The 24092-nt window shown below is 31.5% G+C and overlaps 1 protein-coding gene across 3 annotated transcripts in view; it reads left to right on the forward strand.

Annotated features, from left to right (window-relative positions):
• LOC145291220 (uncharacterized) overlaps positions 1-24092 on the forward strand; it is a 207684-nt gene that overhangs the window by 120242 nt on the left and 63350 nt on the right. For 2 of the 3 annotated variants that reach the window (XM_080136808.1, XM_080136810.1), the window contains 3 exons: positions 14774-14849; positions 15658-15790; positions 20493-20558. In XM_080136808.1, the coding sequence (XP_079992934.1) occupies positions 14774-14849; positions 15658-15790; positions 20493-20558 (275 nt within the window). The remainder of the gene's footprint in view (positions 1-14773; positions 14850-15657; positions 15791-20492; positions 20559-24092) is intronic. The other variant, XM_080136809.1, reaches the window with a different exon arrangement.

Below are 24092 nucleotides of genomic sequence, written 5' to 3' on the forward strand. Positions count from 1 at the left end.
TTTAGCTACTAAGGCCATTTTTAGTTTCTTCCGTAAATCAAAATTGTAATCACAAATATTCAGATCGGTTGAATACGTAATTAAGCACTCAGCGTAATTACGTATTAAACATTTCTTTAACAACTGTGTTAAATAGCAAAATATATATATTTTTTAGTTTCTAGAAAATTCTAAAGTAACAAGCATTTATTCAGATTATTCAACATATTCATGTTTTTAGAACAGTATATATATATATATATATATATATATATAATGAATAAATTTTTTTTTTTTTTTTTTTTTTTTTTACAAAGGCATCACCACATTATCAAGGCCCAGAGGCCACTCAAGGATAAGGGTTAAAGAGTGAACAGTAGAAATTGGTCAATATAGTAATCATTAGTAATGAAAATTTAGTAAATTTAATAACTTATATGGAGCGGCTCATCAAGAACTTATTTACTTTAGACTTGAACACAACCATATTGTAGTCAGCCGGAAAGCAGGAAAAACGGAAGACAATTCCACAGGCGTGCAGTTCTAAGAAAGAAGCTTTGTTCATGGAATTACGTTTAGGTTTAGGCACAGATAAAGAGTGGGGGAAATTATTGATAGTGTTTACAGCTAGACGAGTGTTTCTTGTGAAAGTTTGGCGAGGGGGGACCATAGATTGAAGCTCAGTTGAACACTTTCCATAAAAATAACGATACATCAGAGACAAACTCGCAACATCTCTTCTGTGAGATAGAGGTTGCAAGGAGGAGAAAAGGACATCTCCTACGAGGCTACGAAGTCTATTTTGAACTCTATCAAGGCAGGACAAGTCCTTTCTAGCAGCTCCTGCCCAGATGTGGCAACAGTATTCCATCCTTGGACGTACCTGGCTCTTATATAGGTAGAGAATAGCATCAGCAGTGAGATATCTACTGGATCGATAGAAAGATCCCACCATTTTTCCAGCGGCCTTGGCAACAGATTTGATATACGTGTTCCATTTAAGATCAGGAGTAATGGTCAAGCCCAGAAGCTTGTCAAAACTTGAGGCCTCCTGAAGACGAGAGCCATTCATTTCAATTGATGACAAATGTGGATTAGAATGTTGATGATGTAAAGAGAGAAGCTTGGTTTTAGATGCATTAAAAGTAACCAGCCACTCCTTTCCCCATTGTACTACATGCTCAAGATCAGAGGAGAGAGAATTCGAGAGTACTTGCTCGTTTACTGTCTTAGATGTGGTACCATAAATGGTAGTGTCGTCAGCATAAATGTCTACAAATGATGTAAGGATATGATTTGGAAGATCATTAATGTAGATCAGGAAAAGAGTTGGGCCCAGGATGGATCCCTGAGGGACACCGGCATTAATACTGTGAGCTTCTGATTTTTGCCCCTCAACTACTACTCTTATGAACCTATCAGAAAGAAATGATTTAATAATTGAGAAGACTTTTCCAGCTATACCATAGCTAGCGATCTTATGAAGTAAACCTTTATGCCATACCCTATCAAAGGCTTTAGATATGTCAAGAGCAATTGCCCTAGAAAGATTGCCACCGTCGAGAGATTTGCTAATCCTATGCGATATAACTGTAAGGACATCTGCTGTAGATCTAGCAGAACGGAAACCATATTGAGTGATGACAAATGACTATATTCCAAAGTTCATGATGTTGACCATCTTATAATTTATTCCTTTAATTCAGTTGACATTTACAATTCTGAATACAATTCTTTTTTTTTTTTTTTTTTTTTTTTTTACAAGGAGGTCACCACTTATCAAGGCTCAGAAGCCACTCATTGATAAGGGTTATTACATGTACAGTACGTTATACATTAATGTTGAGATTTCATAAAGTGTCTACTTAAGGGGGCAGTTCATCAGGAATTTGTTTACGTTGGATTTGAAGACTTCCAAGTTGTAGTCAGGTGGGAAACAGGCAGACGGAACAAAGTTCCACTGGCGTGCTGTTCTAAGAAAGAAGCTGTGTTCATGGAATCTACGTTTTGATTTAGGCACAGATAGAGAGTGTGGAAAATTTTTGACAGTGGCTTCAGCTAGACGGGTGTTTTTCGTAAAAGATTGGCGAGGGGGGGACCAGAGATTGGAGCTCAGACGAGCACTTGCCATGGAAATAACGGTAAAACAAAGACAGGCTCGCAACGTCTCTTCTGTGGGAGAGCAGTTGCAGGGAAGAGAAAAGGGCATCCCCCCACTAAGCCACAAAGTCTATTTTGTACTCTGTCAAGGCAGGATAGGCTATTTTTAGCAGCTCCTGCCCAGATATGGTAGCAGTAATACTAAATTAAAGGAATAAATTATAAGATGGTCAACATCATGAACTTTGGAATATAGTCTTATGTCATTTATTCACAATACTGCTCTGTAATTACATTGTCATGGTATGGCCATTTTAGATCTTGATGGCATCAACGTTTAATATAGATGGGGATAAAAGAAATATGTTTTAGCGAAGGAAAAAAATAAAGAATATTTATATACTAGAACATGTACCCGGCATTGCCCGATATTAAATGTAACATTAAATTCCCTAAAAAAAAAATGAAGTAAAATGGAAAGAAACTAAGACATATGCATGCAAATATTATGTTTTCCAAAACAGTTCATTTATATAGTAAAAAAAAAAAAATACTCGAGCTGAGATCGAAACAAAAACCTAAAGACAGCGAGTCAAGTACAATAACCATTAGGCCAGCTTGACACGATCTTAAAAGTGTTTTCAAACCTACTCATTATTAACATAAAGTGAAATATTCACGCATGCACAGTAGTGAAACAGTTGATAAACATATAAAAAGTACCAATTTTTCAAATTTGACCTCTTAGTAGCCCTTTTTTTTCTGGATGAAAACCGATTAAAAATGTTTTCCACATGTCTGAATACCGTATATACCAAATTTCAAGTCTGTAAATCAAGTATTCATTGAGTATATAGGTTGAGAAGTGTCCTCACAAACATACACTCACACACATTCTCACTTTTATAGATATACTAGCAGGACACCTGGCATTGCCCGGATGTAAAATAAGCATAAATATTAGATTTTCATTCATACAGAAACTTTTTTTTTTTTTTTTACTAAACAGTTTACTTCTTGTACATAAAAATGTACTTGAACTAGAGTCAAGTACGATAACCACTATACCAGTGCGGCAGAATCTTTGGAAGATGTTTTCAAACCTACTTATTCTTAACATAAGTAATCTGTACTGTGAAATATTCACACATGCGCATTCGTGAAACAGCAAACAGATAAAAATCCGATGACTCCCATGTACCAATTTTTCAGGTTTTACCCCTTAGCAGCCCTTTTTTCCGGATGAAATCCGATTAAAAAGTTTTCCACATTTCTGAATATCCTATATACTAAATTTTAAGTCTGTAGATCAAAAATTTGTTGAGTACATAGGTTAAGAAGTGTCCTCACACACATACATACACACATTTTCAGTTTTATAGATATATAGATGTAAAAATGAAAATAAACGAAACAATAAGAGAATGGAGAGGTCAAGTGGTTAACAACGCAGACTGATGACCTGGGTGTTCCAAGTTCGAATCCTGTTCGTTTCACAAAAGAAAATCAGTTTCTCTTAGGATGTTGGCAACCTCCCCTCCTGTAAATACCCAATGTCTTTCTACTAATTCTGACTAAAAAATATCAGGGAAACTAATGCCACTAATAGACTCTTTGGATTCGTACAATATGATGATTAATTGAATGGCGGGGTCACCAGGTAGCAAGTGCTACCTAAAGCATGAATAGTTTTATGAATGCAAACATTACAAAAAGCAAAATTTTATAACAGAATATTTTTATACAAGAGATAAGAATATATAAATATTTTCAGTCATTTATGTGAACAAGTCTTTGGTGGAGAAAACAGGGTTTGTAGTCATAAGACTTAAAAATGTGTAGGTCAATATGTTCATACTGTGAATACATGGGTATAAGTAATATATGTATATGAGTATTTGGCAGCATGGCATTGTGCATGTGTGTGTGCATGGGTTTACATCGTTCTTGTTAGTGCGTGTGAGTGAATAGAAATTCTTTTCTGTTTGCCTGACTCTTGCTAGAGTGTAAAAGTGTACGCACATGACGAAAAATACTTATTTAACGAACCAGGCGTAACTTGGCATTTGCTCGGCTTTGTCCGGCGCATGACATCAACAGCTTGGGTTTTGCTGCTGTCTGACGAAACATACTTTTTTTTTTTTTTTTTTTTTTTTTTAAAAGGAAGTCACCACTCATCAAGGCCCAAAGGCCACTTGAGGATAAGGGTTAATGAATGTAAAGTGGTAGTTTAGTAATTGTTAATGGTGTAGATTGGGTAGAATTTGGATTAAGGAGAAGGCTCAAAAAGAACTTGTTTACATTGGACTTGTGCACATGTGAGTCATTAAGGCCTTTCCACCTCCCTCAACCCATAGGGAAGAGAGGGGAGCAGTTGTTCTTGAGTTCTTCTGTGCAGGTGTGGCTGATGAAGTCTGAAGAAAACTTATTTTAGGGTTCTGGAACGATTTTCATGGGCAGAAAATACTATTTGAGTTTACACGTTCCTGTGAAAACTTTCTTGCTTTTGGAAGTGATGAAGAAAGTGAATTCCAGTGAAGCAAAGAAAAAGTGTAGCAATTAGAGCCATTTGCTTTTTAGCGTTCATAGGAATCTCTTCTCTATTCAGTTGTCCAAGTCCTATTGTTTTCAATGTTAAAATGCATGCACAATGCTCCCCCCCCCCACATGTTTTCTTGGTATTATTACTCAACAAGTTGTCTCACAAAATATAACCTGCTGAAAGACATGGAATCAAATTGAAAGCTGAGCCTTGGAGACTGAACAGCCGTTGCAAGAATGTTGTCTGGTGCAAAAATAATGAATATCAGATAGAAAAAGCACTTTGCTATGAGATAGATGAAGCGGTACAGGAATGGTGAGGCCAAATGCGTTCCGATATGCAAACTATGTGCCTATAAGCATGTGCTAGAGCCAAACAAGAATTCAATGTAAGTCCGTGCATCTAATGCAACTGTTCTTTGATGAAGCTTTTGGTTAAATGATGCAATTATATACTGCATAATTATGTTGACACACTGCTTTTCGATTGATCACAGAAGCAATGTTGAACCTGGTCAGTACCAGATGGGTGACCATATGAGAATACCAGGCGCTTTCTGTAGAAAGACGTTGACACCTATCTGCAAGAATTGCAAAAAAAAAAATCAATGTCGACATCTTGCCCTGATGGGGATCGCTTGTGAATTTGATATTCCCATGGAAATTTCTCCTTCGAAGTAAGCTGGTTCAATTCACCTAGGGTGAGTGCCACTATGATACAATGCAGTAAGAATTCAATTATGACACTGAACATGAGTATCACATTAGAGAGTTGCAAATAGACACAATTTGTCACAGAATGACATGTGCACGAATGTGAGGTTAAAAACGGATTGGAGAGTTAGCGATGTGTGTGTTGTTCCCATTGGAAAAGTTATTCTGAGAAGTTTAGATTGTTGCTGCAGTGAATGATGTTCAATCTGGTTCTTAATCAAATTCTGCCTAATATCAGCAATCGTTATCAATCTTCACCATCCCCTCTCACAAACTCATTAACTCTTTATCTTTGAGTGAACTTTGCACCATGATAAGCAGTGACTCACTAGTATATTTAAAAAAAAAAAAAAAACATTTTAATGACAGTGCAGTATGAGGTTTAACATTATGCTAAAAAGACGAAACGTATCTTGAAAAATATATGCCTGGGAAATGATGCATCACCCACCATATTCTCCATACCTTGCACCAACAGATTATGATCTGTTTAAAAGTTTGAAAAATCATTTATATAAATTAAGACTATATAAGAAATCTAGCGCGCAAAATGAAAAACCAGTGTACCAAGGCAACATGTGTGTGTTTTTATGTATATTATATTTCTCTTAGTTTGTCTGTCTGTTCCACTTTTTTTTTTTGAGGGGGGGGTGAACTACTGGGCTGATCTGATTGAAATTTTGTATGGACCTTTGTTATAAGATGCAGCGATCTAAGAATTATGGTATTGGTTCGATGCACAGTTAGTATTTAATGCCAAACTGAGCACATCAATTTGGTATATAGCACTCAATCTAAGTCAACAGAGGCTATATCTTTAATGGCCCAAAAAGTCTTTATTCTATTTTTTGGGGGCGGGGTGGATGCTAATGACTTGCCACTTATCAACATTAAAAACCATTAAAAAATAGGGTTTAATGAGATGTATAGACTGTCAATGATGAAGAATATGATGAGATGATTGAAAAAAGATGAATGCTATGAACAAAATTTGATAACCTACGAGGACGTCATATGACAAGTATTTGCTGACATTAGATTAGACAATATGCTCCACACATGCAAAGTTCTTGGAAAGGAACTCTGTTTGTGAAAATTCCATTGGATATTAGGCAAATGAAGAAAATGCAGTTGTGGTAGAAATACGAGTTCTTGGTGGGAATGTCTTACAAGGAGGAACTGAAGATTTGCAACTCGTATTTAAAAATGGTGATTGCACAATCAATTTTTATCCATTTGATACTGCGTCTTTATTAATTTTTTTGTTGAAACTTAAAAAGACATTTTGACATAGCCAGATCTAACACACACACACACACATACACACACACACACATACACACACGCACACATGCACACACACACACACACACACACATACGTGCATACATAATTAAGAGCAAAAATTCAAACATTCCTATCAATTAAAATTTACATTTTTGGTTGAAAACGATCATGTTGTAGCTTACAGGGAAGCAGCTTTGTAGGCATGTGTTTCATAGATAAACAAAAAAAAAAAAACTCTTGGAAAGAAATTTTGTTCATTGAAATCCCGTTTTATATTAGGTATACGATAGAAAAACAAAGTCGTGTGTAGAGTTCTTGCTGTGAATGCCTTACAAGCCAACATTCAAAGAATTGTGACTGTATAAACAATTTTAACCCATCTGATTATTGTGTGTTTTCCATGCATTTTTTATTGAAATTTATAAGCAGATGAAACTTTTACTCTACAAATATGAATTCATTAAACAGTCAAACCAGATAAATACATGAAGACATTAAGGACTTGAAGCATACAATGTTAAATAATACAAAAAGGGGTTGATATGGCATGAAAACATTTTACTCTGTGGTAAAAAGGCATTTTGATATTAAACCGATCTATACTCCACTAAATACAAAGACACGCACACAATATGTGCATATATTATAATTGAGAGCAAAAATGGGAACACACCCATGAAATAACATTTACATTTTTGAAGTACTTTGTAAACAATTAATGATTCTATATGATGATAACAATAATATTAATAGCTCATGTGAGTTTATGAAAGAAACCTTTTGAAAAATGTCCGCCATTTTTATATGTGGAATTGACCTGACAATTATATAATTGATATTGTTAGTAAAATTATGTTTGTGTTGAACAATGTGAAAATAACAAATGTGGGGCATATTTCATTCAGCTTGTCGTCCGTCTGTGCCATTATTTTGTCTCCCAAGCATTTTACTTGAAAGCAGACAATATGAAACTGTGGTCAGACATCATTGTCCAGTTTGTTTCTGTGTGCTGTGATCTAGTAGTTTTGTCATTATTTTGCTGCAGAGGGATTTTACTGGAAAACACATTAAATTATTGTTGGATACTAGGTTCTCTGTCCGTACGATCATGTAATTGCTTTGCCATAGTTGTTAGCCGTGGAGGGATTTAACTGGTTAGCATACATGAGATTATTATTATTATTAAACATCGGATTATCTGCACTTACTGTCATGCAATTACTTTGCTAAAGTTTTTGCTGCAGAGGGATTTTACTGGAAAGCAGACAGTATGAAATTGATTCAATCCTGTCTCCATGTTTCTTTGTGTGTGTGTGTGTGTATATATATATATATATATATATATATATATATATATATATACTAAAATCCAAGAATCCAAAAAATAAATATCAAAATAGAATGAAAGCACCCCTACCCTTATTTCAGAAGAGCTATTCCCCCCCTCCCCACACATACACATTAGTAACGACCTCGGATCACAGTCGCCTTCCTAAGGAAGCAAATAACCTCAAAATACTATAAAACAATATACACATTCCCAAACCAATAAAAGCAAACACACACACGCACACGTGCACACGTGCACACACACACACACACACACACACACACACACACATACACACACACACACACACACACACACACCCTACCCCACCCTAAAGGAAAAGAAAAAACATTAGCAGAAAGAGATACCGACTACAGCCAGGTCAACGGTTTCCCTCGACAAGCCCAATAAAAGAGTAATAAAAATTGAGCATGCGAATGAATAATAAACACTTACAAGCCTCCACCCCTTGGAAAAACTTCAAATTAACTACGAAAATCGCCATTTTTACATCTCCAACACATTTTAAAATAATTTCTGACAAGGACGCATCATAGAAAGTCTGAAACGCGCGTAAAAACGATTTCAATGACTTAAAAACATTATTACAATGATCCAAACATAATTCTCAATGAAAAACCAAGACACAGAATAATAAAATAATGTTAAAAAATACACATTGTTGGTGACTACTCCCTTATATATATATATATATATATATATTAAAGCTTCTCACTGCTATAGAAAATGTCCCCGTCTGTTTAGTTATATTTTTCATATCACAATATAGCTGGTAGCAGTTTTCTACAATCTCAGCTTTCTGCATAAGCAATTTTTTCATAGTCGTAATATGTGCACTCTGCTGAGTGGCCGATTTCATAAATATTATATATCTATATTATTCCATTTTTTTTTATAATCATTCATAATCTTTATTTCTACGTATTTGTGTAAAATATTTTCCATCATTGTAATCATGGGATTTTTATAAAATAAGGGAATTTTAAAGGCTAGGAGTTTGAGGAAAAAAACTATTGGAGTAAAAATCCCTCTAACATCTGGGGATTTCTGTAGTGGGATCAGTGGGTTTATTGGAAGTATTTATAGTGAGAGGGGGGCACAAGTCCAGCAAGTTCATCAGCGCACATTCCATTAAAGTACCTGTAAAACAAGGACAAGGGTGCAACATTGCAAAGATGGGACAGAAACTAGAGCTTGTTAGTTAGTTTTCTAGCTCGGTAGAGAGAGCTCACCTTCCTTGCAGCAGCCTTGGCAATGTCTTCTATGTACTTGTTCCAATTTTATAAGGATGTAGTTTTTTATGAGTACAATATATATCCCATATATAAAATAAAATCGCCCTAACATTTGTGCTTAGTTTTATTAACAGCAGCCGTAAAACTAATTTTATTGTTTGACATGGCACATATTGGTCCATGTATGGGAGGGAATTTAAGTTTACTATTCTTTGTCACGTAAACTAATAACTACTTCTTTACAAACCTCCTACCACACTGCATTCCACAAACCCCATTTTAACAGTTTCTCCTCTTTCATGTTTTCTCGTTTCTTGGACTCCTTCCCCTTACCTCCATTTTGATCCACTTTCTCATTGCTTGATATTGCTATAAAAATATTTTAAATATTTAAAAAAAAAAAACTGTAGTGGACGTCATTAAATGTTGAAAGATAAAATTAATAAATGAACAGCAAATAAAAAAAAAAAAATCACTCACCAAAATATGTAACTTACAAATCATGTGAATTTATTACGGGTGAATGGCACAAGACCTGTTTATAAGAAAAACAGGAGGAGAGAAATCTCCACACGTTCATACTGCATGACGTCCCAAGTGATAGAGAGTGAGATAGATATAGAGAGAAAGGAAGTTGATATCGCCACCTATCGGCTTAAACATACAACTCTGGAAATAAGGGGCGATAACTGTATATGTTTCAAACTTGAGGGTGTTGTGCATGTGTGTGTTGCGTGCGATAGAGGCTGAATAGTAGTTTGACAAGCATTCCTATAAAACTAACAGTCATTGCTTCTTCCATAACCTACTGAACCTCCTACCACTTGAAAGCTATCTCCTACCAAACTTACTTTGCATTTTGAATTCCTCACTCCTACAACAATATTGTATTTATATGTTGTCTCTGTTACATTAACATATTTCTTGATAAAGTTGTCAAATGGATGAAATATATTAAATCAAATCATGGCTATGCGTAAGGCTCTTGTTTCAATTAATCTTTTTGCTAACATCCTTTTTCTATTTTATACATGTACATCCTGTTCGATATTCAGCCTTATTCCTTACACACACGCACATATATATATATATATGATAGAATTTGACACTTTTTTACAGTGTCTGAGATCTGTCTGTATAATAGTTCATCAGAACAATCTGACACGAAATTACTTCACCCTACAAGTAAACCCTGACCAAATATTCAAAATTAAATAATATTCAATCCTCAAATAAGATCTGTTCAGTAAAGCTAAACATTGGCTTATACGAAGAATGATGTGTTTTCTTCATGTTGCCTCTAATAACATAAACAGCACTAAGCTGGATATTCCACCGGACTAGATGAATTCTTGTATTGGAATGAGGTAAGAACAAGAGACCGCAATAAACATTAATAAATGTTTATTGCGGTATCTTGTTCTTAACATAATTAACAGGTCAATTTGGGAGATGAAAATAATGTTCTAACTTCTTTACTAACTCATTGTTTGGGGTGGAGGGTAAAGGACAAGTCGAATGTATCTGATCTTGATATCAAGTGTGAACCTCAGGAAAGCAGCCCCTTGATTTCTGAGAATTTTCAAAACCCAAATAAGATCCTCTTGACACAACTATTCAGTGCTATAACTCGTGATATAACCTCAAATAACAGCATTTAATTCAATATTGCAATACGGTAAAACCAAGATTGCCATAAGAAAGATATAGCATACACTAGTTAACTGGTCAGTTAATGTTTTTACTCCTTTACTAATGACAAGTTTAATGAAATATTTGAACATCTATGTATTTTGTCTTGATATCAAGCGCAAACCTCAGGAAGGCAGCGCCTTGATTTCTGAGAATTTTGACTGAAGTAAAATGAAACGCATAACAAAACAGTTGCCCCCTTTGCATGAAACTAAATTAAACTAAATATAACCCATATTACCCACTCTTATGCCTAACAGCTATGTCCTAAACTATATAATATTTTTGTGAAATCTTGCACTACTGCTTTGCTACCTCTATGCTTTTCTTGCCTACTTGCGCACAATTTTTAATCTGTCGCTTATTAGCATCTGCTGTATATAAGTACTTGTCAACTGATCTTGTACATCTTGAAAAAGCCTGAATACAAATATTTTTAGTCGAAATAACAATTTATACATGCCTTTGTGTTGATTTGATTGTCTTTGCTTCATCCTTTATTTCCATTTTTTTTTTTTTTTTCATATAATGAGATTAAAATCTAGCAACGGTGTGAGTTCACTCCCTTGGTTAGATAGAAAAATGTCTTCTTTTTTACTGTGATTAAAAATAAACTAGTAGGACCTGTGGAAATTCAGAAGAATGCCACTGAACGATGAACATCTACAGAATGCCATCATCAAAACATGGTGAGACAACAACTATGGATGGCAGTGATTGCTGAGAATGCAGTTAGGAGATTCGGTGTTCCTATCCCGTTGCAGTTACCATCTGATGAAGGCCAAAGGAATAGCTGACCGAAACGTCGTGAAACAACCTCTAAGAAAGATAAGGATAATAGTCCGCAATAAATAAATAATACTCATCTCAATAATGAATTCCAATCAAGTAATATTGATGTTGGCATTCTGTAGATGTTCAGCGTAAATGGAGATGCTCTAATATTATTGTAGCTCTTTTGTTAAAACTGCCAAAGTATTTATCTAAGCTAGCAGGGACGCCTGGCATAGCCTGGTTGTAAAATACTCTTAAATATGATATTTTAATTCTTGCAGATTTCATATATATTATTATAGAGTTAATTTTCTATCGATTTTTATATATTATAAAGTTACAACTTCAAAAAAAAGAAAAGATATATCCGTATGACTTGGGTGCATCAGTTTGAATTGAAACTGAAACCAAAGCTTATTAACAATTCTTGATAAAATTACTGGAGTGTTATCAGCTATAATCAAAACCGAAACCAAAACTTATGAAGAATTCTTGGTAAGGTTATTTATTACAAAAAATGGAAATCCATAACAAACAACAGTCATTTGGATGACACGCAAAATGAATAACACATGTTATCCTATTAGTATATAGATACAGGGCTTATTTCTCTCGCAATGTAGAAGTCAGAACAATCTAGAAGTAAGAGATTGAGATTAAGCGTTTCCGAGAAATTAATTGTCCAATCAAATTGATTTTTGGTTGAGAAATGAAACCTAAGTATACCTGTAAATATTAAAATCTTAAAAATTTATTTATTAAAAAAATTATATATAAATCAATTAAACAGGTTCAAATTGGCTCTATAATGATAAATATAAAACCTGCATAAATTAAAATATCACATGTGCATACATAAATACATATAAAAAAGAGGTTTGTGTTTACGATAACCTTTTCACACAAATATTACACAAGTATAAATCATGTAGAATATCTGTATGAATATAATTACACGTAATAGTTAACTAAAGATGATCATCCCATAAGAAAACCTAAAAACTACTAGGGAATTAATTAAAATAAATGTTTGAAAGAATATGCAAATTAGCTAGATCTTTTGCAGATAAATGCAATTCCATGACTCATATATAACAAAGTTATATATATATATATATATATATATATATATATTTTTTTTTTTTTAAATCAATAGAAAAAAGGTTTTGAATATGAATATCAATACAGTCTTGAGTTGGAAGCCATGTTTAATTTCAGAAGAGTTAGTTGTTCTATACAAGTCATGGAGATGACGAGTTCTCCGTAGACAGCTGTTCTGTACATGTTGCAGATTTTATAATTTTGTAGCCACAGAGCAAAAGATTCTTCCCGTGTTGACATGAAGAAAACATATGCAAGGTTGCTAAAAAAAAGGTTTAATTTTTATGGAGCAATTCTGGTTTCTGATTGGTTGGTAGCAAAACCAAAAATCAATTTCTAGCAGCAGTGTTTATAAATAGAATCTCCCAACTGTGAGGGACCAATACCCCAAATATCAGTCAAAAATATTGCAACACACAGAAAAAAAATTATAGGAGTATAGAATGAAATGTAAGAGGCCGCCTCTTAATTTCTGTTAATGATAACATATGTGTAGCAGGTAATGCTGCTTACCCCATTACAGGAAAACATCAGTTTAAATAGTTATAAACGAAAGATTGGTACCTACTATCATGATAGTCAAGTAATTCTAAGAAAAAAGTATAGTTGGGAAAAATATTTCTGTTAAAATAGATCATGGATGAATTATATATAGTAGTAAATACATGTTCCTTCGGATTGCATATTTAAAAAAAATATATATATATAGGATGGTCTCATGACAATAGAACAGATACTACACTACCTTTTCCTGAATTGAGCATTAGTTTGAAATAGTATAGCACACTAAATTGAGCATTAACAATAGTGCAGTTTCAACTTCAGAAAGATACCAAATTTCAATGCATTTATATTTTTTTAATATGACATAAATATGATTATACTAGCAGGGAGATCCAACATTGCCTGGGAATGAAAGACAATCAAAAAATTTTTCACCCTCCAATATTTTGTTATTGAAATCTGTAAAATTGCTCATTTTTTAATCTTCCCACAGTTACTTTGTCCACAATACATCGTAGTCTACATTGCACTGTAGAGAAACTAATGTTGATTTTATAAGATTATTCTTATATAATGGTTTGAATTAAAGTTGAAAATGGCAATATCAAGTATCATGGTTCAGTTGTGCTCTAAACAAAAACATTCATTTCCAATACAACCCTGTTGTATCAAAAAGCCTACTGTTGATTTTATATGCTGGGCCTTTCTGCTTGTAATAAAACTTCTCAAATGCACTTGTGATATTAGGCTATATCAAAGTGTTAACTTTAGTCAAAATCGCCTGTTCCTTCTTTCAGTAGATTTTTTTGATTATCGATACTTATCGAAGACATTCCGATACAAAACCTATCTTAGAACTCTGCCAGGCACATAAAGTACATTTGTGTGAAATTTTTAAAAGATCGACCCAGCCATTTAAGAGTCCATAGGGAATGAACTCACACACAAACAAAGTTGCTTTTAGCAGAGATATTTTTTGTAGAAAATTATTCTGAGGATTAATTGAAAATATTTTATGTTGGGAAAGATGGAGAGGTCATCACTTATCAAGATCCATAGGCCACTCAAGGATAAGGGTTAATGAACATCAGGTGGCCAATGAGACAACACCGTAATGATCAGTAATGGTGGAAATAGGGTAGGGTTTATTTATTTAAAAGGATGGCTCAACAAGAACTTATTTACATTAGACTTGAAAACGACCATGTTATAGTCAGCTGGGCAGCAGCCCTGTGGTATTGGGTTCCTCAGCCGTAAAGTTCTAGGAAAGAAACTTTGCTTATGGAATTTGTTTATTTTTAGGTACAAATAAAGAGTAAAGACAATTGTTGTAGCTAGATAAGTGTTTGTTGTGAATATTTTACGGGGGGGGTACCTTTTACAAGTTCTAATAAAACTTTTGTTCCATTTGAATCAGATCAGTCTAAATGAGTCATTTGTTTAAAAGATGCGAATTGACTTAGAAATAAAGTCGGCCATGTTTTTTGATTTCTAGATTGAATTGCTTCCCTTGAAGGAAATGTTGGACGAAGACACGTGTGATGAACTGGAAGATCAACCCGAGAATGGAGGTAAGCCTTCGAGAATGCTTTTCATTTTTTTCTTTGCTTTTATTTATTTATTTTTATTTATTTTTTTCTTTTTCTTTTTTTTTATTATTTGAAAACGTTTCAAAATTATTATAAAAATTGTCGAATTTTGGATTCAATCAGTTCGCCGTTTACTACGTCACGGACCGCATTTAATTCTTGGCCACTATCTTGGTTACTGATCTGAACTACGCCGCCATCTTGGTTACTGATCTGAACTATGCCGCCATCTTTGTTCAACGCAATATCTCAGAACTTAACAGGTTAACTATGCCACGGACCGCATTTGATTCTTGGCCGCCATCTTGGTTACTGATCTGAACTACGCTGCCATCTTTGTTCAACACAATGTCTCAAAAGTTAACATTGTTTACTGTTATTTTACCCCAAACAAGGCACAGTTCCACTTGTACATAGGGGGCTAGTATTTGAGACCAAATCTGCAGGGATAATATGTTAGGAGTTGAGCAGCAAGATGTCTATTCACATTACATTTGAACTTCTGCATGCCAATACAGTCAAGGAAGCAGGGATCTAGAAGGGACTTTCAAAGTCTAGCAGTTTGAGGAGGGTGGGGGATTATCAGAGTAGAAGGATTTCCAGCATCTAGAGACCTCAACAGTGAAGGGGTGGGATTTTTCTGCTTGTTGGGTTGGTTGGGGGTATTTATATCACAGGACTAATTACAAATTAAATATTTGTTTTAACATTTTATTTTTCTTTCTTTCTACATGCGATTGTCTTTTTATAATGTGGCTTAATTGTATGTGTCTTATGTTTTTTTGTTCAGGTCCAGTTTTGGCAGGGCATGTGATACTTTCAAAACACAGAGGCATCCGGTCACCTGATTTGCACTTCTTGGGAGAGATGTTTTTATGTAATGGCATTAGGCATTTCTTTGACCTTGTCATCATCATGGTCATGTGAGTATTAAGTCATCCAGCAAGAATTATAATTTTTATATCATAACAATTGAAGAGTACGTATTATTTGGATTATTCAGACTACTGTTCTATTTGGGATCGTGGCATCATGTTCTTCAGAACAATAAAATTTTAGTATTCTTTGAATTCTTTGGTGTATCAACTTCTGGAGAAAACATCATCAGTGAACCGTGCATCAAATAAGCATAAAACTACACAAGAATTCGAACGTATTATTTTAATTGTCTAACGTTATCAACATTTACACACGTAGACCCCATGCGTTGTATCCAGTCTATGCCAAGGAACATAGGACAAGTAATAAATTAACTCCTTTTTATATGGCAATGAAATTTATTTCCTCATTCTCCCGCCACACGTGACCTCGTTACGGCTGTGACATGACCCATGTCTCTCATATGATCGTCTTTTCTAACCTGCTCTTTTCCTTTTATAGTCATTTTATTTTTCCTGACACCATCTCTCACACGGCTCGGTATTTTCATAGTCATGGCTGACAGAACGAGAGCATGCTACCCCCCCCCCCCCCCGTGAAGTAAATAAAGGGTTCCATTCTAAATTCCAAGTTCGTCATGATGCATCTGAAGAAAGTCAGAGGTTACATCGACCGAAATGTTGTGTAAATAACACTCAAGATGGAAACAGTAATTCAAAGAATACTAAAATTTTATTGTTCTGAAGAACATGATGCCACGATCCCCAAGAGAATAGTAATCTGAATAAGAATTATCAATCTTTATTTCAAAAGTTCAGAAATACAACACTGCACTTATTTCTTATGTTTCGTTTACCTATTATTAGTGAATTACATGTTTTAGTTTCGTCTACGCGTTTCTAAAAGTAATTCTGCTATATGGTACCTTGGTTTTATGAATTGACCATCATCTAGGCAGATGACCAGAAGAGATGATGAGTCATCAACTGTGAATAAAGAAAGCCTAAAAAGATGAGTTTCAACAGTACAATCGCAGATATATTGTCCTGCCGTGGATTACCTCTGTATAATTTAATAGAGGAAATAAGCATATAAAGGATGATCTCATCTAGTCAAATAATAATTATACATAAGTTAAGCAATGTTGAGGCTGGTTAGTACTAAAATGGGTGACCATTTGGAAATTCGATCTGCTGTATATGCTCTCCGCTTATCTCAGCATTGTTTCTAGTTGTCTAGCATTTCTCCTTGTCACTGGACATAAGCAGTGCCGATTCAGGAGAGGTGTGGTTGAGGATTGCGCAACACTTGCCTCACAATTACATGTGCAGCTACTTTTGCATGGTGTATCCATTGTCTCTTGAGACGGAATGGAGGTATCGCATCACATTATACGAATTATCAAGCCATATCTCAAAAACTTAAGAAACCTAATTAAAGAGTAAACAGAAATAGACACGGTTACTCCTCCTTATACTCCACGTTTTATAAAGAAAATAAATTTATTTAAGATTAAAGAGAAGATATAAGAGAAGGAGGAGGATTAGTAGGGAGATAAAAAGTCAAAGAATAAAAATCTGAATAAAAATAAGTGACAGCACGTCAACAAATAAATTGAACGGACAGAATAATTTAGCGTTATGAGAGGCCATATCTATATATATATATATATATATATATATATATATATATATATATATATATATATAAAAGTGAACGTGTCTGTGTGTCTGTGTACATTTCCCTACGCAATAACTCTGTCAATTTTAAGCCTACAGATTCGAAATTTGATATACAGGGTACTGAGATTTGGAAAAATCGATGTGATTGGTTTTTGGATAGAAATTTGGCGATTAAATAGTCAAAATTCAACGATTTGACCTTTGAGAACTCTACCAAACTCCTCCTACAATTTTGGGTCTAAACACGTGAAATTTTAGATATAGGTTCCTTGGACATGGATCTAACTTAATAACTTTATTTGAGCCCTAAACAATAAATTTTAGGGGGTCATAATAGGAGTCAAAGTTTAAAAAATTGACCTTTTTTTTTTTTTTTTTGTTTTTTTGCTCAGCATACACCTCAAAACACCCGGGCAACGCCGGGCACCCATGCTAGTTTTCTTATAAAAGTATATAAAAATATTCTAAAGTTATAATAAAATATATATTATTTAATTTGAATTCATTATTTATTGCGGACTATTATCCTCATCTTTATTAGTTGTTGTTTGATAAATAATACTCATCTCAATAATGAATTCCAATTAAATAATATATATACCGTTCGGTACGGACCCGACCATGGAAGATCAAATAATAAATAAACTTGGATTTATAAGATAAAAAAATCCAACCTTGATCACCCTTTGGATAGAGACGTTTAATCTCTACGGTGTCAGGTGATAATTGTCTGAAGATAGCAGTTTCAATCCTACCCAAAGCCGGCCAGAAGCTTACTTAGCTAAAAATGTGGTGAGACGACAACAACTATGGAAGGCAGTGATTGCTGAGAATGCAGTTAGGAGATTCGGAGTTCCTATCTTGTCGCGGTTACCTCCTGATGAAGGTCAGAGGAATAGTTGGCTGAAACGTCGTGAAACAAAAACTAAGAAAGATGAGTCCGCAATAAATAAATTTATAATAAAATATTCTGGTAAGTAATCATTACTAAATAATGACAGGACAAAGAAATCAAGAATAGATATTTTCAGAAGAATCCAGAACATTCTAGAAAGATTGAGAAATATGCAAATTAGATAAATATAAGTAGGCTGCTTTAAAGCAACAGCAGTTGCTAAGACACTGTTAACCAGATATAAACAGAAACAAATTATGTTAGCTAACTTTGGTCCATTCCAGGATAAAATCCAGCCGAAAGGAACCTCTAAAAAAAATCTGCTAACTGTGACATAAAAGAATCTGGAATGTTCAGTAAATAAGATTTTTTTCTGAACTTTATTCACTGACCAAAAACAATTTTTAATCTTGTTTCAAGATTTCCTTCCATTGCCAAAAATATCCAATTGGAGGTATGTAACTTTCTATTTCTCTTGTCTATCTAAAACTCCAACCTTATATTTATTTCCAAAGTTAGTATCAGTATTAATAGTGTAAAGTATATTTTCATATATATTATTTATATATTACTCATGTAAAAATGTTTTTGTGTTTTAGCTCTGGTTTTTGCTAGATTTTTCTTTTTATTTGTTGCGCGTTTCTTACCCTTAGGGACATATGATGGAAAACGAAACAATAAAATAATAATGATAAAATAAAAATAAATTATAAATCAATCCATGCTATAAGAAAAAATAAAGAATTAAATAAAAAGGAACAAAGAGAAAGAAATAAAACATGTAGAGGGAGGATCGATTTCTGTCCAAGAAAAATTTAGCCGCCATTCACCGAGTGAAATTTTGGTTATCGGAAATGTTGTAAAAACCCGGCCTTGTTGAATATTGTTTTTGCATTGTAGAATAAGACTGGATTCGATCAAGTGTCGTAATTTTACCGGGGGTGGGGAAAAATAGTGGTAGGGGGCAATAGATGCTGTGTCTAATAGGTATATGAGGGGAGGAGTAGGGAATAAAGACGGAGGAGAAAAAAGGTAAGGTTGATAACAGAATATGTGACAGCATGTGGAGAAATAAATGAAAATAAATAATATATATAAATATGTTCGTTAATACTGTTTTCGCCTTCCTTCTGAAAAGCCATCACGTATCTGATTCATGCCTCGACTTCTGATGTGATTTATTCAGTAAAGATCTCTAAGAAAACAAGTGTATAAGACCACTCTGAAAATTAACAGAACAAATCGTGGCTGGTTCACCATAATGGTGCACCTGTTCATAATTCAGTTAGCATCAGACAATTTTTGCATGCTAATAACATTGCCATACTGAAACCTATGATTTTGCTCAATATAATTTAGATAACAAAAGTCTGGATTGATGCTGCCATTTTCTTTTCTTTTTTTTTTTTTGTTTGAGAAAACTGCAGTTTTCAGGTACTGATCTAGAACCTGGCCCAAGGTTGCATTGGCATCTGGCAGTTTGCAGTAAGCTGTCAGAAAAGCAGATAAATAAAAAAAAAAAATAACGTGATAAGCCAATCAGCTGTTAGCAAACGATGTTTTCATTTACAGGAAAAGAAATCATTTATCTGTTTTTTATCACAGTTGTTCCTATGGAAAAAAAATTAGATTTCGTTGTTACTGTAACACAAAAAAGGAGTGGGAGTGGTCATGTTGAAACTTTCTTTCTTGCCCTCTATTCCACATGATGCACACATGTGTGGATGCTTTAATGGTAAATTATTTTCTTGGTTTCCACAATTTAAAACAAAAACACTTATGACTTTTCATGAAGAAAAAAAAACATGCTAGATATTTTCCATAAAAGAAGAAAAAAAAATTGATTTCCGTTAAATTGTTGGAAAAATTTTTTTATATACTTTTCTTAAAAATTTTATTTTAATATACTTTTCTTGAACAAAAAAAAAATACAGGAATTTTTTTTTTCCAGAAAAATATCAGTAATGTGTTGTTCTATTAACAAAAACATTGTCTGTTGATTTCTGATTGTCTACTCACTTTGGCCTTTTCCAACAGCTTACCGTAAACTGCCAAAAGATGCCAACATGATCTAATGTCAGGTTCTGGATCAGCCCCCCCCCCTTTGTGTGTTTTTCAAATTTCGACTGATATTTTACTACATTTTTTTAATCTTAATTCTATTTTCAGGATGACCATGTTGACTGCTTATTCACTTGGAGGAAGTGAGGCGTATGGTGATATGCTTCAAATCAAGTACAAAAATCTTTATTCATTTTTATTTTTTATTTTTATTTTATTTTATTTATTTATTATTATTATTATTATTATTATTATTATTTTTTTTTTTTTTTTTTTTTTTTTTTTTTTTTAGACTTTCGGTCTGACATTGTTTACTAAAATCTAAATTTACTTTTGAATTTTCACAATGCATTTGTTTACTTGGATACAATGTGTTATGATCACAAGGATGAACCATCATTTATATCAGGATCCCATAGATGACAAGGGCTCTTTTCCATGGGACGATTTAATATCACTGCTGCAGCATGATGTTGCCATCCATCACATTACAACGTTAAGTGTTTTGTTTTCTGTAGCTCATCAGAGATGATAATAGTAATTTATCTATTAAAAATTTAAATAATTGACATTGGTTTATAATTCTTAGGCACTTGTGCATTATGGTTTTTATTTATTTATTTATTTATTGTTTTGACAATTTTTTTATTTTTATTTTTGAAGAACTCCTTTGAGGGGGAGACATTTCAGAAAGACTCTATCTGAAAATATCAAAGTTTCACATGATTTTTAATTAAAAACAAAACAAATACACTTAAGTAATACAATAACATAAAATAAGTCATTTGAATACCACAAAATCAAATATTAATTATGTGAACATTTTATTGAATTGAAATAAAATTTGAATACCACAAAATAAAACATTAATTATGTGCACATTTATTGAATTGAAATAAAATTAGAATACCACAAAATAAAACATTAATTATGTGAACATTTTATTGAATTGAAATAAAATTAGAATACAACAAAATAAAACATTAATTATGTAAACATTTTATTGAATTGAAATAAAATTTGAATACCACAAAATAAAACATTAATTATGTAAACATTTTATTGAATTGGAATAAAATTTGAATACCACAAAATAAAACATTAATTATGTAAACATTTTATTGAATTGGAATAAAATTTGAATACAACAAAATAAAACATTAATTATGTAAACATTTTATTGAATTGGAATAAAATTTGAATACCACAAAATAAAACATTAATTATGTAAACATTTTATTCAATTGGAATAAAATTTGAATACAACAAAATAAAACATTAATTATGTAAACATTTTATTGAATTGGAATAAAATTTGAATACCACAAAATAAAACATTAATTATGTAAACATTTTATTGAATTGAAATAAAATTTGAATACCACAAAATAAAACATTAATTATGTAAACATTTTATTGAATTGGAATAAAATTTGAATACCACAAAATAAAACATTAATTATGTAAACATTTTATTGAATTGAAATAAAATTTGAATACCACAAAATAAAACATTAATTATGTAAACATTTTATTGAATTGGAATAAAATTTGAATACCACAAAATAAAACATTATGTTAACATTTTATTGAATTGAAATAAAATTTGAATACCACAAAATAAAAGATTAATTATGTGAACATTTTATTGAATTGAAATAAAATTTGAATACAACAAAATAAAACATTAATTATGTTAACATTTTATTGAATTGAAATAAAATTTGAATACAACAAAATAAAACATTAATTATGTTAACATTTTATTGAATTGAAATAAAATTTGAATACAACAAAATAAAACATTAATTATGTAAACATTTTATTGAATTGAAATAAAATTTGAATACCACAAAATAAAACATTAATTATGTGAACATTTTATTGAATTAAAATAAAATTTGAATACAACAAAATAAAACATTAATTATGTAAACATTTTATTGAATTGAAATAAAATTTGAATACAACAAAATAAAACATTAATTATGTGAACATTTTATTGAATTGAAATACAATTTGAATACAACAAAATAAAACATTAATTATGTAAACATTTTATTGAATTGAAATAAAATTTGAATACAACAAAATAAAAGATTAATTATGTAAACATTTTATTGAATTGGAATAAAATTTGAATACCACAAAATAAAACATTAATTATGTAAACATTTTATTGAATTGAAATAAAATTTGAATACCACAAAATAAAACATTAATTATGTAAACATTTTATTGAATTGAAATAAAATTTGAATACAACAAAATAAAAGATTAATTATGTAAACATTTTATTGAATTGGAATAAAATTTGAATACCACAAAATAAAACATTAATTATGTAAACATTTTATTGAATTGAAATAAAATTTGAATACCACAAAATAAAACATTAATTATGTAAACATTTTATTGAATTGGAATAAAATTTGAATACCACAAAATAAAACATTATGTTAACATTTTATTGAATTGAAATAAAATTTGAATACCACAAAATAAAACATTAATTATGTGAACATTTGATTGAATTGAAATAAAATTTGAATACAACAAAATAAAACATTAATTATGTTAACATTTTATTGAATTGAAATAAAATTTGAATACAACAAAATAAAACATTAATTATGTTAACATTTTATTGAATTGAAATAAAATTTGAATACAACAAAATAAAACATTAATTATGTTAACATTTTATTGAATTGAAATAAAATTTGAATACCACAAAATAAAACATTAATTATGTTAACATTTTATTGAATTGAAATAAAATTTGAATACAACAAAATAAAACATTAATTATGTTAACATTTTATTGAATTGAAATAAAATTTGAATACCACAAAATAAAACATTAATTATGTTAACATTTTATTGAATTGAAATAAAATTTGAATACAACAAAATAAAACATTAATTATGTTAACATTTTATTGAATTGAAATAAAATTTGAATACAACAAAATAAAACATTAATTATGTTAACATTTTATTGAATTGAAATAAAATTTGAATACCACAAAATAAAACATTAATTATGTGAACATTTTATTGAATTGAAATAAAATTTGAATACAACAAAATAAAACATTAATTATGTTAACATTTTATTGAATTGAAATAAAATTTGAATACAACAAAATAAAACATTAATTATGTAAACATTTTATTGAATTGGAATAAAATGTGAATACAACAAAATAAAACATTAATTATGTAAACATTTTATTGAATTGGAATAAAATTTGAATACCACAAAATAAAACATTAATTATGTAAACATTTTATTGAATTGGAATAAAATTTGAATACAACAAAATAAAACATTAATTATTTAAACATTTTATTGAATTGGAATAAAATTTGAATACCACAAAATAAAACATTAATTATGTAAACATTTTATTGAATTGAAATAAAATTTGAATACCACAAAATAAAACATTAATTATGTAAACATTTTATTGAATTGGAATAAAATTTGAATACCACAAAATAAAACATTAATTATGTAAACATTTTATTGAATTGAAATAAAATTTGAATACCACAAAATAAAACATTAATTATGTAAACATTTTATTGAATTGGAATAAAATTTGAATACCACAAAATAAAACATTATGTTAACATTTTATTGAATTGAAATAAAATTTGAATACCACAAAATAAAACATTAATTATGTGAACATTTTATTG

Source organism: Euprymna scolopes, chromosome 12 (genome assembly GCF_053919585.1).
Source record: "Euprymna scolopes isolate OS-2025 chromosome 12, ASM5391958v1, whole genome shotgun sequence".
Lineage (NCBI taxonomy): Eukaryota > Metazoa > Mollusca > Cephalopoda > Sepiida > Sepiolidae > Euprymna > Euprymna scolopes.